Genomic DNA, 15,840 nt, shown 5'->3' with positions numbered 1-15,840 from the left:
TTTCCTATCCTGTGTTCAGATATTCAATAAATCCTCCTGTTTTATGCTGGCTGAGAGTCACTCTGGTCTAGAGATCAGGGTTGCATCATTCTTTCTGGGAGTGGAGGCCTTGGGAGTCCAGAGTGAGTGAACTCCCTGAGGGAGCTCACGGAGAGAGACAGGCATGCTGAGCGCTCAGAGAGGTGTGGTTCCAGGAGGCGGAAGGGCCTATGGCTTGACCCCCAACAGAGAGTGGACCCCCGAGAAGGGCTGTCCCACTGAAGGGGGTTCCTCTCAGGGACCATACGGAGCCAGGAGAGAGCATGATTCCCATGAGTCCATGACACCTGGCCATTCAACCCCTCAGGCAAATGTTCGACAAACCTCAGTCCTGGCACTGGTATTTATTCCAGTGGAATATTGTGCAGCAGTTTGGGGCAGAAATCAGCATGTGCATCTCATTGATTTGAACTGAACACAGCCACCTATAGACTCACAGACTTTAAGGTCAGAAGGGACCATCATGATCATCTAGTCTGACCTCCCTGCACTTGCAGGCCACAGAACCTCACCCATCCATTCCTGTAACAGACCCATAACCTCTGGTTGAATTACTGAAGTCCTCAAATCATGGTTTAAAGATTTCAAGTTACAGAGAATCCGCCATTTACACTAGTTTAAACCTGCAAGTAACCCATGCCCCATGATGAAGAGGAAGGAGAACCCCCCCAGGGTCTCTGCCAAGCTGATCTGGGGGAGAAATTCCTTCCTGAGCCCAACTATGATAATCAGTTAGACCCTGAGTACGTGGGCAAGACCCACCAGCCAGACATCTGGGAAAGAATTCTCTGGGTAACTCAGAACCTACCCATCACCTGTCATTGGAGATATTTGCTGCTAGAAGTCACTGATCAACTATATGCCATTGAAGGAAGTTTCATCATACCATCCCCTCCATAAAATTATCAAGCTCAGTCTTGAAGACAGTTAGGTTTTTGGCCCCACTGCTCCTCTTGGAAGGCTGTTCCAGAACTTCGCTCTTCTGATGGTTAGAAACCTTCCCCTAATTTAGGGGAAGACTAATTTGGATCTAGACTGTTCTCAGTGATAGCTGATGACAGAACAAGGAGAAATGGTCTCAAGTTGCAGTGGGGGAGGTTTAGGTTGGATATTAGGAAAAACGTTTTCACTAGGAGGGTGGTGAAACACTGGAATGCGTTACCTAGGGAGGTGGTGGAATCTCCTTCCTTAGAAGTTTTTAAGGTCAGGCCTGACAAAGCCCTGGCTGGGATGATTTAGTTGGGGATTGGTCCTGCTTTGAGCAGGGAGTTGGACTAGATGACCTCCTGAGGTCCCTTCCAACCCTGATATTCTATGATTCTATGAATTTCAAGCCGTATTATTAGTAGTTGTCTTAGCCACAAATTAACATCTAATTTGTATCTGTTGGCTCACATGGCTCCCTCAAAACTTCAATGAGATGTTATCACCCTTAAAACTGCACGGAGGGCTATGACAGATGAAAACATCCTGCTGCATGCAAGGCTGACTATGGCTCCAACAGGTGCCAATAAGCAATGCATACTTCCCCAGAGAAGATCTGCCTGACTCCAGAAGAAAACACCTATACCTGCAGTTCTTGTTGACTTGCCACGATTGTCTTCACAAACTCCTTTTAAAATGGCTGTTCATGCACTCCTGTCTAGCGCTGCCAGCCCAGTGCCAGGCGTGGATGAACAACAGCATATCAGGGTTGATAGCTATGTTCTAGTCGAGTGACAGTAACTCTGGGATAGAGAAACAGGTCTGCTGACAAACTTCAGAAGCCCTGATTCACATCCTCTTGTTTGCAATCTGGGAAGCAGATCCTGGACTAGACTTAACAGGCTGCTGACTGGAACAGCCAGAGTGGATGACAATGCAGAAATCTGGCTTAGCCCGTTCTTCACAGTGTGGCTGCAGGGTAGTGATGCAGATGGTCAAACATGTGGTGGAGGAGTGCACAATTAGAAAACTGGAGGGTGGACTGCAACATCTGACTACCCTCAGTGATGGAGCAATCAGATGTCTGAACAACCTAGATCAACCTTTTTTCATTTGCAGACCCCTAAAATATTTCAAATGGAGGTGTGGGCCCCTTTGGACAGTTCAGACTTAATCTGGAGATCCCCAGGAGTCCATGGATCACAGGTTGAAAACCACTAATCTAGATAATGATTTGTGATGCGTACAAAAGAAGAATGTGCGAACTAACATAGCCCAGGAGGGGGGAGCTGGTAGGGATCTGTTACAGACCACTGAATCTAACCAGAAAACAGGATGAATTACTCCTTAAACACCTATCTATAATGTGTGGAAAGAAAAATGGTGTTGTTATGTGGACTTCCACTTGGGAGACATATGCAGGAGTATATGTCTCATGCAGCCAGTAGTAAAACATCATTGGAAGTTTTAAAAATTATGAATGATAACTTTTTAGCAGAGAAAGAATTGCACCCAACATGAGGTATGACAGATAAAAACTAGAAGTTGCTGATTGCTTAGGGTCCAGTGATCATAACCTGCTTACATTCAATAAGGGCAAAGAGAACAGTCCCAACTGTATGTATCTATCTATTTATCTAATTTCCCAAAGCTGAGGAAAGTTATGAGTGAAATTGATTGGTAGGAAAAATTTCAACAGAAAAATGTGAAAGAAAATTGAGTGTTCTTTAAGAAGAGTTTATTAGATGGCCAAAAGCCAAGATTTAACAATTGAGAAAGAGGACAACTTTGACTAAAAGCCCATCCTGGTTCAGTGACCAAGTGAAGGCAGCAATTATAAATAAAACAACAATATGGACCCAATGGGAAAAGTGCCAACTATTTACAGTACACAACTATTATACATTAGACGTTATGAAGGGCAGAAAATTGATAAGGGACATGAGTTTGGAGCCATGACACTCAGTTCAGTTATAGCCAGCTAATTAGAAGGATTTGGCCACTTTGATCAGGGCCTTGCACCAGTGAAACAGAATTTTGGCCCTTCAAATCCAGCAGTGTTTAGTTATTCTTACCAGTCCGTCTATCCAGAGTGACTACATTCTCTCAGGCGGGATTTTTAAACGAGGTGGAAATAGGCCCCAGTCCAACTCCAATACAGGTTTCTTGCATGAAGCAACCTTTTCAGCCCCCCGCAGTGCAGACTATGACAGTGAATGAAGAGTGCCCAGCTCAGAGTCTGAACAACATGAATCAAAGTAACTTCTAGACAATTACAAACACAATGCCCAGATTGCCAGGTTCAGTCTGATCCTGAAGGACCATCACTGCTAGCAGCAGTTCTTAAGGAAGAGTCAAAAGAACAATGGAGAAGAGCACAACAGTGACAGCAGAGTCTAATGCAGAGCAAATGCTAGGCATAAGCAGACTAAGCAATTGCTTAGGGCCCCGAGCAGCTCAAGGAGCCCCCTTTTAGTTATTAGTATGTGTTGTGGGTGGGTGGGGGGATATTCCTGCTTAGGGCCTCCAATGGGCTAGCACCATCACTGGTTAAATGGGTCATTAGCCTGGCAGGGAGATACAGTCCAGTGACCCTTTCAGTTGCACAATGGCCCCAACCTTCAGAGTGGCTGTTCCACAACTCCCATCTTCTCCTACGAGGGAAAGGAAATGCTGGGGAGAGGACAAAAACCTTCCGCAGAGAGCAGACCAACTGCAATTCAATATATCACCAGCCAACACAACATCGTAGCCAATGAGGCCCTCATCTTGCACACAAAGCCCTAGGATTAAATCTAGAAAAAAATTGGCTGCACTTCTAAAAACGGAGAGACCTAGTGCAGAAAAGAGAAACAGCTCCTTTAACTGCAAAGATCAGAGAGATAGGAGTTTCCTCTTAGGAATGCCAGAAACACCATTGTAACAGGATGGTAGCTTCTAGGACCCTGAATCAGAATTGGGTGGAGCTACCCTAACTCCAGCACTAGAATCCTAAATAAAGATGCAGAGCAGTTACTGCTGACTTGTGCTGATAGGCAGATCGTGTTAGCTCCACCCAGGATGAGATAAGTCGGAGAGTCTCTCTGAGACAAAGGGAAATAGGCACTGAGACAGAGAAGATCCTGAAAGGAAATCCTAGGAACAGCCTGAGAGGAAGGATCATCTTGTGATTACAGCACTCAACAGGGATCTGGGTTCACTTCCTATCCCTGCTATAGGCTCCCTGTGTGACCAGGTACAAGACACTTATTATCTCTTTGCCTCAGTTCTCTATCTACAATCTTCCTTTCTTTCTTGTCTAGTTAAACTGCAAGCTCTTTGGGATAGGGACTCCCTCTTATAATGTGTTTGTACAGCACCGATCACAATGGTGCCTCGATCTCCATTAGGATGTCTAGGCACTACTGGAATACAAAAATGGCAGCAGCAGCTCTGGGGAGCAGTTAAGATTTATTTGTATTTTTATCAGTTACCAATAAAACCAAACCCAGGAAATATTTAAATTTGCAGCCAAAGGGCCTGCTTCTTCACCCACTCAGATCAATGGAAAGACTCCTATTGCCTTCACTGAGTGTCGGATCAGGTCCAGAGATGTGGTATACAAATGGCACAGCAATCAACTGATCAAGTTGACTAGCTTCAGGATTCACACCCTGGAAAGTTCTGTCCTCTGGCAAGTTTTAGAATGTCCTTTCCTTATTATAGAGACAGGCATTCCATCATGTACCCCAAATTAAAGATGACTGTCCACAGCATTTTGGAATTTGGCAGGATAAAGAACAGCATGTCCTGCTGGGCCAAGTACCATCCTCAGATGCACCCACACACTCCCAGTGAACTGTCCCGGTGTTTTTAGCCTTTGCTTAAATGGTGCAAAATGTTCCCCTCTGTTTCAGCATTCTGGAGTGTACTGAGGATAGATCTGATCTTGGCGACAGGCAATTTGAGCATGTCCACTGGTTGCAGGAACCTCATTAGCTTGCTCCACAGGAGGCAATTTGCACAGCAAAGTAGAATTTTCTGCTGAGATGAGGTCGTGTAGGTCTTTCTTACTGATAGTCTCTCCTAACTGCTCACAGAGAAGTTAGCTCACAAAGGAAAGGTCCAACTAGGTCAACTCGCTGTTGTCATCATGCTCTAATTCCATCAGGATTCCTATGGCCTGAAGCTGACATGCATTCATCTCCATTTTACCTTTGCAGAGACAGTAATACTTAGCATTTCATAGATTCATAGAGTTTAAGGGCAGAAGAGACCATTAAAGTATCATATACTTACAGTATAGAGCACCTTCCACTGTCAAAGCACTCTACACATATTCACCAATTAACCCCCGTATTGCCCCATGCATTGTATTGTCCAGTATTCTGCTCATTTTATAGATGGGAAACTAAGGAAGAGAGCTGAAGTGGCTTATCCATGGCCCTAGAGAGAGGATTAGATCTAAAATTCCTGGCTTCCAGTCCAGGACTTAGACCATTGGTTCTCAACCTTTGCAGACTATTGTACCCCTTTTGGGAGTCTGATTGGTCTTACGTACCCCCAAGTTACACCTCACTTAAAAACTCCTTGCTTACAAAATCAGACATAAAAATACAAGTGTCACAGCACACTAGCCCTGAACAATTGCTGACTTTCTCATTTTGTCTGTATGAAATTGTAGTTTGTACTGACTTTGCTAGTGTTTTTATGTAGCCTGTTGTAAAACTAAGCAAATATCTAGATGAGTTGATGTACCCCGGAAGACCTCTGCATAACCCCAGGGATACATGTTGAGAACCACTGACTCAGTCCATTCCTCTCATGCTATATGCATCTAACATGCCACATACTCACACTATTGTTGTCCCAAAATCTGGACTTTTGGAGTCTGCAGCATTTAAGCCATTAGGTCACATTTTCAGATACTCTCTAATTTTGCAGGCACAATAAATCGATGGTGAAAACGTTAGAGGTGCACAGTTGCACGCATATGTGCATAAATGACCAAACTGAGTGTGCAAATCAGTGCATGTGGCTAATCAGGTGCTTCAATAAACAATTATCTTTCTTCACATATCTTTGCAACTTTTTCTTTACAGAAGTGTTTTTGCTAATGACTTAATGGCCAGGAGAGAATCCCCTGAGACTGAGCTGTGCCTGACCTGTATCCACATGGGAGGAGGTGCTGTCCTTGTTTTTACTTGGATGTTTTCTTCTTTGAAATACACACAGAAACCAATGAACGGTACAGAGAAGGCAGACTGAGCCCTGCTATTTACCTTCCCTCCCAATGCATGAACAAGGGGACATGCTATGAAACTGAAAGGCAGCACATGTAAAACTGGGAAAAGGAAATAGTGTTTTACACAAGACATAATTAATCTGTGGAACTCACTGCCACAAAGTATCAGTGAGGCCAAGAGCTTAATAGGATTTAAAAAAAGGATTTGCACTGATATGTATGAGAATTATTATTAATAGGAATAATATACTCAGCTCTTTTCATCAGTAGATCTCAAAGTGCTTTCCACAAGAAGTCAGTGGAACAGACTGGGAAACTGAGGCACAGAAAGGTGAAATGATTTGCCCAAGTTACCCAGCAGGCCAGTGGCAGAGCCAGGAACAGAACCCAGGTCTCCTGAGTCCCAGTCCAGTGCTCAATCCCCAGTTACTTTAGGATGAACATTTATAATGAATATGAAGGCTCATGCTTCAGAGCATAAGGGAACTACTAACTGATGAGGGGTAGAAGAATCTTTCTGGTGGGCAGGTTATTCCATAATTTTCCTGCACTTTCCTCTGTATCATTTGGTACAGGCTACTGCTAGGGTGCTGGGCTAGAAGGACCCCCAGACCTGACCTGGGATGGCAACCCTGTGCTCCTACAAGCATTTCACCACATAATTTTTCCTGTAGAAAGTTGGGAGGGCCTGGAGTTGATCCCGCTGATGGCTGCAGGGTCTGTATGTTTGCAGTCATAGTTTGTTACACAATCCCCTGCTAGGTGTCAATCAGTATATCTTCATTTATATCAATGGAGTTGTGCCAAAGGTGATGGTCTGGCCCTTGAAGTCTTTAGGGCAAGGACTAGGTCTTCACGTGTGTTTGCCCAACACTAGATCAATGGGGCTATAAGCTTGAGGAGAAGTGCTAGGGTGCTACAGCAATGGAAATGTTCCGTACTCACAGTGCCAACTATAGGTCTCATCCTACGTTTAACACTCTCATTTCTTACTTGCTGCGGTCGAGCATGCCAGTGTTTGCCGGCACCCTGCCAATAGAAAGCAGCATGCAAACAAACACTGACAGATTAATTCTTCAGCTGCTTGAGAAAAATCATAATTTACAGCACACTTAAAAACAACTCATTTGCCAAGGGCAGGCTGCTCAGACTTCATTGAGAGCAGTTGGAGGATGCTAAGAACAATACAAATACACTCTTTAAAGTAAAGAGCCGTCCCTCCCCCATGCCCATCTGATTCTGCCAGCTGAGAATGAAATCTTCAGTCAACCAGAACAAGCAATAGAGGCAGCATCCATTTATCTGTGGCGTTTTTAAGTTTCACTAAAAGTTGATGCTTCTACCCACATGGCCCTCTCTTTATTAAAGCCAATCACGGGAAAAGCTTGAAACAATAGGGTGTGACCTGGGAAACGAAACAAATTCTGCACTAATGGGGCGCGATGTACACAAGAGAAAAGGCTGCATAACAAAGTTCTGTTTCCCCGTGTGCTCTGTGATATTGACTGGGAGTCTTTACAAGCTGCGCTACAATTCAGCAAACATCTGTGCCAATGAAACCCATCAACTGCAGAGGAACTAGCTGCACTTTTGTATGAGCTAACCCGTGTCTCTTCCTCCAGCTGAATTTGAACCTACCTCCAGTGGCCGGTCGGCTTTGGGATTAAGTAAGGTGGTCCGCTCTCCTCCCACTCCCCCGGTGCCAAGTGTCTTCAGAGGTGGCTTTGTAGCTGGCTCCCAAGCCAACTAGGCACTATCTACTGGAACCCTCGTTTCTTCCCCCTTCAGTCCAGCCAGATCTGCAAGGATGACTCAGCAGCCTGCTCCCCATCCCTCTGATGCAGCAGAAATAAGTGCCCCTGGTTCTCAAACTGCTCATCAGGTGGTTTTAAAATGTAAAATAAGTTGTAAGGTAGGGGTGAGTCACAGAGTGTCTTCATAGTTTAAAGAAGCCAGTCAGCAACCCATTGGAAGAGCTTCCTGCTGCAATAAAGTGAGGGGAAAATCAACCACCAGCCTGCCCTCCCAATCCAGGAGACTCACCTGGAGGGAGGGAGGAAAGGAGGGGCATGTTTGCCCACCCCTTGAAACCTGGAAATAGGGTCTTAGATTACAGGGAGTGAGTGGTACCAGGAGGCCAGTCTCCTGGATTAGACTGTGGGAGTGGGCCATTGGACTATGCCCACAAAAAAAGACATAACCATGGATCATGATGGTTTTCACCATGATGGTTTCTTCTACATTTTCTCTTCTCTCACCAAGAGCAAATAGGAACACAGGGTTTGCTGTACTGCACCACCCCATAATCACCATCAAAGACTGAGAGCTTCTTAATAAGGCTTTGATCCCTAAACCCTTTAGCACCCATCAACCCTTAACTAGGAAGTGGGGCTACACAGGAAGACTAGGACTTTAAAAAGCCCGCTCCTAAGCAACCAGTGGAGCTAGCAAACAGGAGCAGCTAACACGGGAGTTTTGCGAGGGACTTCTCCAGGTGAAGGAGGAGCGATTAAGTGACCCTGGGGGTGGGGTGGGTGGGTGACTGTAGTGTTGTCTGTAGTGCCTGTTTTTGTTTGTGGTGTGCTTGCTGCTTGATTGAAATATACTTTGTGGTCTGTTTGTTTGGGGACCGTGTACTGAGCCTAGCGGCCTGTTAGGCAAGGCTGACAGCTTCTTAACGAGGCTTTGCTAAGCTCTTTAGCACCCATCAACCCTTAACCAGGGGGAGGGCCTACTCAGGAAAACCAGGGCTTTAAAAAGCCTGCTCCGAAGTGACGTGGAGGAGCTAGTGAACAGGAGTGGCTAACAGGGGAGTTTTGCAAGGGAGTTTGGGGGAGGGGCGACTAGATACACTTAACGTTCCTTAAACTTAGGACAGAAGAATCCCATGCACCTCTACAGGCTGGGGACCAACTGGCTAAGCAGCAGTTTTGCAGAAAAGGACCTGGGGATCACAGTGGATGAGAAGCTGGATATGAGTCAGCAGTGTGCCCTTGTTGCCAAGAAGGCTAAAGGCATATTGGGCTGGATTAGTAGGAGCATTGCTAGCAGATAGAGGGAAGTGATTATTCCCCTCTGTTCGGCACTGGTGAGGCCATATCTGGAGTATTGGGTCCAGTTTTGGTCCCCCCACTACAGAAGGGATGTGGACAAATTGGAGAGAGTCCAGCGCAGGGCAACAAAAATGATCAGGAGGCTGGAGCACATGACTTATGAGGAGAGGCTGAGGGAACTGGGATTGTTTAGTCTGCAGAAGAGAAGAGTGAGGGGGGATTTGATATCAGCCTTCAACTACCTGAAGGGGGGTTCCAAAGAGGATGGAGCTCAGCTGTTCTCAGTGGTGGCAGATGACAGAACAAGGAGCAATGGTCTCAAGTTGCAGTGCGGGAGGTCTAGGTTGGATATTAGGAAAAATTATTTCAGTAGGAGGGTGGTGAAGCACGGGAATGGGTTACCTAGGGAGGTGGTGGAATCTCCATCCTTAGAGGTTTTTAAAGCCTGGATTGAGAAAGCCCTGGCTGGGATGATTTAGTTGGGGTTGGTCTTGTTTTGAGCAGGGGGTTGGACTAGATGACCTCCTGAGGTCCCTTCCAACCCTGATATTCTATGATTCTATGAATCTGACTGCCTGTAAGATTATCTTCCATTCTGATCTTACGGAGTTGTTCTCTTATCTTTTTTTGTTCTTCTAATAAAGTTCTGTTTTTTTAAGAATCTGATTGGGTTTTTTGGGTGATAAAAATCTAAGGCTGGTCTGTGCTCATCTTGTTTATTCTCAAGCCTCCCCAGGAAAGGGGGTGTAAGGGCTTGGGGGTATATTTTGGGGAAATAGGAACTCCAAGTGGTCCTTCCCTGATTGGTTGTTAAATCCCCACTTCGTGGTGGCAGCATTTAACTAATCCAAGGGCAAAAACTTTGTGCCTTGGGGAAGTTTTAACCTAAGATGGTAGAAATAAGGTTAGGGGGTCTTTCATGTGGGTCCCCACATCTGTACCCTGAAGTCAGAGTGGGGAAAGCACCCTGACAGGGGGCTAGCCAGTTTATTGCACCCAGTGCAGCTTGTATGGGCAACTTGGAGTATGTGTGCATTTGGTGCAAGGAGCTTCCAGCCCTCAGAGACCGTGTATGGGCTTTGGAGACCAGAGTGGCTGAACTGGAAGAGCTGGGGAAGACAGGGAGGTACACAGATGAGACTTTCTGGGACACAGTAGAATAGTCCCACCCCCGGTCTGACAGCCTCTGTGCTGTTGAGGAGGATGAAAGTCTCAGGGAAGGAGAACATCCAACTGGAGCAGAGGGAAACGATCCCATAGTTGTGATATCCTTCCAGATCACAGAATCACAGAATCATAGAATATCAGGGTTGGAAGGGACCTCAAGAGGTCATCTAGCCCAACCCCCTGCTGAAAGCAGGACCAACCCCAACTAAATCATCCCAGCCAGGGATTGGTCCTGCTTTGAGCAGGGGGTGGGACTAGATGACCTCCTGAGGTCCCTTCCAACCGTGACATTCTATGATTCTATGATCAACAGAATCACAGAAATTAGAGATGGCGAAAAATGTATTAGTTCATCTCGTCCAGCCCCCTCCCCCTATGCAGAATTGTTCTTAAAAGGGCATCTAGAGCATCTCTTTCCTTGGAAGACTGTTGTTTTGGGGACAAATCCTGAAGTCCTTACTTGGGGCTTGTCTGCATGGAAAGTTATGGTGTGGCAAGCCGGGGGTGGGTGGGTGGGTATGTGCATCTCCAGCACACTAGGTTGCCATGCAGTAACATCCCATGCGGACACTGCAACAGTATAGTGAAAGTCCTTCTATGCAACCTGGCTTAGTACTACTTGAAAATGCACCATAGCAGTGCCCATATGTGATGTTACTGCACAGAAAGCTGGTGTGTTGTCAGTTCACACCTTGGTTTGCTGCCAGTAACTCGCCGTGCAGGCAAGCCCTAAGTCAAAACTCTCCTTGAAGTCAACAGGGACTTTGAAATCAAGGGGGATTTTACAAGAGTGGGTGTGCCCCGATGGTGTGTGCAGAGATCAGATCCTACATCATGTACAGATGCAATATGTATAAATTCACAAGCCAACTTACAAAAAGTTTCCCTCTTTTTGCTTTTAGATTGGTGTTTTTGGTACAAACAGGCTTTGCATCTTTACTGATCTGCTGATGGGAGTGACTCAGCATCCTATGTACACCAATCAAATCTACGTGTCCATGCTGGAGTAGAATAAGGGCTTCTAGAGAAAGGGGATCCTGATGATAACTATTCACCTCGCTGTTGCTACCAACATGTAGGCCACAATATTCAAAGGGATCTGAACCTGGCCTCTAAATTTGTGCCTGAAGATCCAAATTTCTACATATGCATGACAACGGTACACACAAATTGTTAACTCCAGCCACCCGCTCTGAATGCACAACTTTTGAGGCCATTTTAGCCTGAACTCTCTCTGTCCCTGGCTAAATTTAAAGCTAGAAACAGGACATCACGTAGGCTGTTTGGAGCAATCCACGGGACCTCTGAGCAATTCCACTGGGGACATCAGTCCATGTAAGTTTCAACGTTAGTGACAATGTTAGTGGAGAGAAATGCTTGGCTGAGTGAATCACTGAGTCCTTGCCTGCCCATAGTGTCCCAGCAGTGTGAGATTCCAAGCACACCTTTCATCTTGATGGGAAGGGGCAGTACACTGCAGCAAACAGGTCACTGTTATTGAAAGCAGTTCACCCTGTGACAGATCTGGTGAAATTTAGAGGCTCTAAGCAGGACTCTGTAGATTTGTACATTATGGATAGTTTTGGGTAGTTGTGTATTCTACACCCGTATGATCTCCAATCATCAGAGCTTTTCAGTGTGTTTTCATAAAGACCTCCTTCCCCATAAAGCAAACAAGTTACTGGAAAGCTGGCTGACCGGACAGGAACAGCAACTTGCACACACTAATTAAGACCAAAGCAAGTAGGATGAAGATGGACATACCCATGGAGGTCTTTTCTCTTTACATTTTGAACGCTATCACCTGCCTTTATCTTCTGCTGTTGTTTGCTGCTAAATCCAATCTTCTTCAATCAGCCGAGCTGCCCATCTGAGCCCAGTAAGGTGGATGACTCATCTGTGCTCCATAAACTTCAATCAATAACCATTTCTTCACAAGTGTGAGCTGCAATCAATAGGCCTGACTTCAAAGATCCAGGGTTTCATGATTTGCTACTAAAGGGGGGACGGGGTATCACAAGGGTCTGCCCTACAGAAATATCCAAGCAGTGAAATCAAATGGCAGCTATGGGCATCCTCTAAGCCAGTAAAGGAAGCACTGGGTTTCTTCAGAAGTTCAGACAGTCATCCTGAAAAGAAAGGCCCCTACTATAGATTGCTGCCTATTTTCTCCAAATTTCAATATCTGTCTCTCACGTTTGTGTCTACCATTTTCATCACAGCAAAACAGGTGAATAAATGATGGGTGATCTACCAGCGAACCTGATGGTGTGGTGCAAATCCTGCTCTAAGTTGCATGTGTAAAGTACATCTGAGAGCAGATTTTAGCCTACTGGGCAAAAGTGAGATCTTTCATCTTCCCTTTCCCTACAATATAGACACAGTGCACCATCCACACGGCGAGCTGTCCACCAGCCATAAGGGACGTGTTCCAGTTGTCAAGTGCACATCTTGCTGCCATCACTGTTATCAAAGCTGAGGGTCACGAAGTGTTCTGATCACCAACTATAAGGGACGCAGAGAGGGATTTCCACAACCCATTTCACTAGCAGGGAGCATGCCATGCTGGTTAAGCTCACGGAAACTCCTCTGGCCAAACCCAGGCTGGCACAAGCAGGCACAAGGCTCCTTGACCTCCTCACCTTCGGCAGCCCAAGCAGCCACTCTTACAAACCTTCTCTTCAGTACCTGCTCAGGAGGTAGCTAAGCTAAAGTTACTCCCCTGTTCACTCAGAACCAGGTCAAGCTCCTGCACCCCATCACAAGGTACATCTATACGGCAGCCACAGGTGTGATTTGCAGCTCGTGTACTCTAGCTAGCCTGTTCAAAACAGAAGTGAGGACATGATGGCAGGGGCTTCTGGATGGGCTGCACAAGTCAGTATGTACCCAGAGCAGTCAGGTGGGCTTGTGCAGCCCACAGTGAAGCTCACCCTGCTGTGTCCTCACTACTGTTCTTAGCATGCTAGCTAGAGTACAGCTCGTGCTGGTACATCTACACAAGCTGCAAACCACACCCACGGCTGCAGCGGAGATGGACCCGTAGACACCTCTGGGTACTGTGGAAACCGAAATATGAGGAAGTGCAAGAAAAATATTTCTTCAGATGATCAAGAATCATAAAGGACATCTCACCGAAAAAGTAATAAGGAAAACCTGTGCCCGACACGGGGAGACAGGAGAGATATGGCAGAGATGGCATCACTGTGAAGCAACCTGCCACCAACTGGGGAGAGACCAACGGACTGAGGGGTGCAAACTCCAAACACAGAGCACGACCCCCTTCCTGTCTAAGGCATCCTCACCCCGACAGACTCTGGAGGGGTCTGACTTAACACTTTAGAACACCTGCATAGCCTGTCACGTTGAAAAAGTCTCACTGAATTGAACTGTCTTTTCCCTATAACATTCCCCAAAGACCCAGAAATACTCTGCCATGCCACAAAATACGAAGATACCGCAGTGTATTCTCAGCATTCTCGTCTCATAAACGACACAGCTCCCTTTACAAACAAAGTAGCTCCAGCTCACCTCCCCATTAGTAATTTGTGGATGATCCCTCGCATCCTGTTTCCCATACAGCTAAAAGCTTTGCGAGCAAATTTTGAAGCACAAGCCAGAACTCAATGTGTGCGGCCCAGTTGAGGGGATCTATGCGGAAGTGCTTACCTTTCAGGAACAAAGAGATAAGATGTCTCTCATATAGGTACATAAACATGATTAGCACAGCTAAACTCCCGGCACTATATCAAGAGAAAGGTTATAAAGAAGATCAAGTGCCAAATTCTGCTTTTAGTTGCATCTATGAGATCCCAGTGACACTAATGGGGTGACTCAGGTGCACGTCAGAGCAGACTCAGCCAGCCACTTTGGGGAATTATGTCATGCCCATTTCATTCTTTCTCTGAGATAATTTTAGGAGAATGCTGCATATTAAGTCAAGTCACAGACTGTTAGAGACTATATATTCCAAGCTACGTGTTCATTGTAAAATAGCCCCACCGTGCACTTACCATCTGTGCCCAAAATGGTGCAGGAATAACAGTCTGATTGGAGAGGTGGAGTGTACAGGAAGCATCCTTTAGAACCTGGATATTGCCGAAATCTATCTGAGCAGGTTCCACGTAGACAACTGGGCCTTCACCAATGCTCACTAAATGGATCTTCTGCTCCAGGAAACGGGGAAACAAAAACAGGGAAAGTTGAAAGGGTCCAGCTAGCTCTCATTGTTCTCCTAGACTGTTTTCAATCCTTGGACACAGAATGGTAGGGAATGACTGGAGTAGACCTGGGATTTTGAGTGATCTTCATGTGAAGAAGGTCATCCATTCAGAATGGTTATCTGGTGATAGAGAAATCCATCCTTGTTCCACCAAACCAACTGCATTTGCCCTGAAGCTCCCACTTGTACCTATTCACCTCTCCCTCAGCTTCCCTTTCACCGTTGCCACCCCATCTTACCCCTTCTCAACATTTTCCCGTCCTTCCCTCTAACTTTTTCTGCTGTCACACACTCACCACTGGTGTAAATGAGGAATACCTCCATGAGAGTTACACTGGTGTGAGTGTGAATCAGACACTTAGGTTTTAAGCTCTTTGGAGCAGGGTTAATGTCTTGTCTCTGAAGTGCCATGTACATTATGGAGCTGTATAAGTAATGAATATTAATTATGTCACCTGAGCTGTAATTGTCTCTCCTGAATATCTGTGATCCTGACAGTATTCTCTATCTTCACTATGGATCAGTTCCAGGGGTCATGGAGGGGTGGGTTGCATGGGGCAGAATGGTGATCTGTTATCCAAGTCACCTTCCCAGAGCATTAAAAGCAGCTAATGGTTTAAATGTTTACACCAGTCTTTTTGCTGTAGGAGACAGACTGCACAGGACCAAACACCTTACTGTCATGGACCAGGTCATAGGCAGTCAGGCCTAGTGGTCAAAGCAGTGGTGATCAGGCCTAGTGGTCAGAGCAGGAGTCAGGAACCAGGGGTCAGCAACAGAGCCAGAGGCAGGAGCTAAGCCAAGGGTCAGAGCCAGTAGCCAGGGGTGGGGCTCAGAAGCAGGAATCTGGAACAAAGCAGGAGGGCAGGGACAAGACAGGACAGGAATGCAAGAATCAGGATTAAGTCAGGACTCAGGAGTCAGGTGAGAAGGCAGGGTCCAATGTAGCAGCCACCCAGGGATTCGCCTAGTTGCTCAGACAAAGTCCTGTGCCTCCTTCCAGCTTAAATAATGAGTCTGAGCCAATTGGAGAGGCCAGACATGACCTCCAGTTGAGATCTTCATTGGCAGTGCCTATGGTGAGCTGAGGTCCAGCAGCCCATACTCCCTGCTGGTGGAGGTGTCAGATGATGGCTGTGATCTGAGGCCTACTAGGGAACCACAGACATGGGTTCAAGACCTGTGATTCCTTCATGCCTACTCCTAAACTG

The 15,840-nt window shown here is 46.1% G+C and overlaps 1 protein-coding gene across 2 annotated transcripts in view; it reads right to left on the bottom strand.

The window, feature by feature from the left end:
* HYDIN (HYDIN axonemal central pair apparatus protein) overlaps positions 1 to 15,840 on the bottom strand; it is a 443,011-nt gene that overhangs the window by 213,323 nt on the left and 213,848 nt on the right. For both annotated transcript variants that reach the window (XM_074968344.1, XM_074968343.1), the window contains one exon: positions 14,421 to 14,573. In XM_074968344.1, the coding sequence (XP_074824445.1) occupies positions 14,421 to 14,573 (153 nt within the window). The remainder of the gene's footprint in view (positions 1 to 14,420; positions 14,574 to 15,840) is intronic.

The sequence above is a fragment of the Natator depressus genome, chromosome 12, assembly GCF_965152275.1.
Source record: "Natator depressus isolate rNatDep1 chromosome 12, rNatDep2.hap1, whole genome shotgun sequence".
In the NCBI taxonomy this organism is placed as follows: domain Eukaryota; kingdom Metazoa; phylum Chordata; order Testudines; family Cheloniidae; genus Natator; species Natator depressus.
This window is presented reverse-complemented; position numbering and strand designations above follow the sequence as displayed.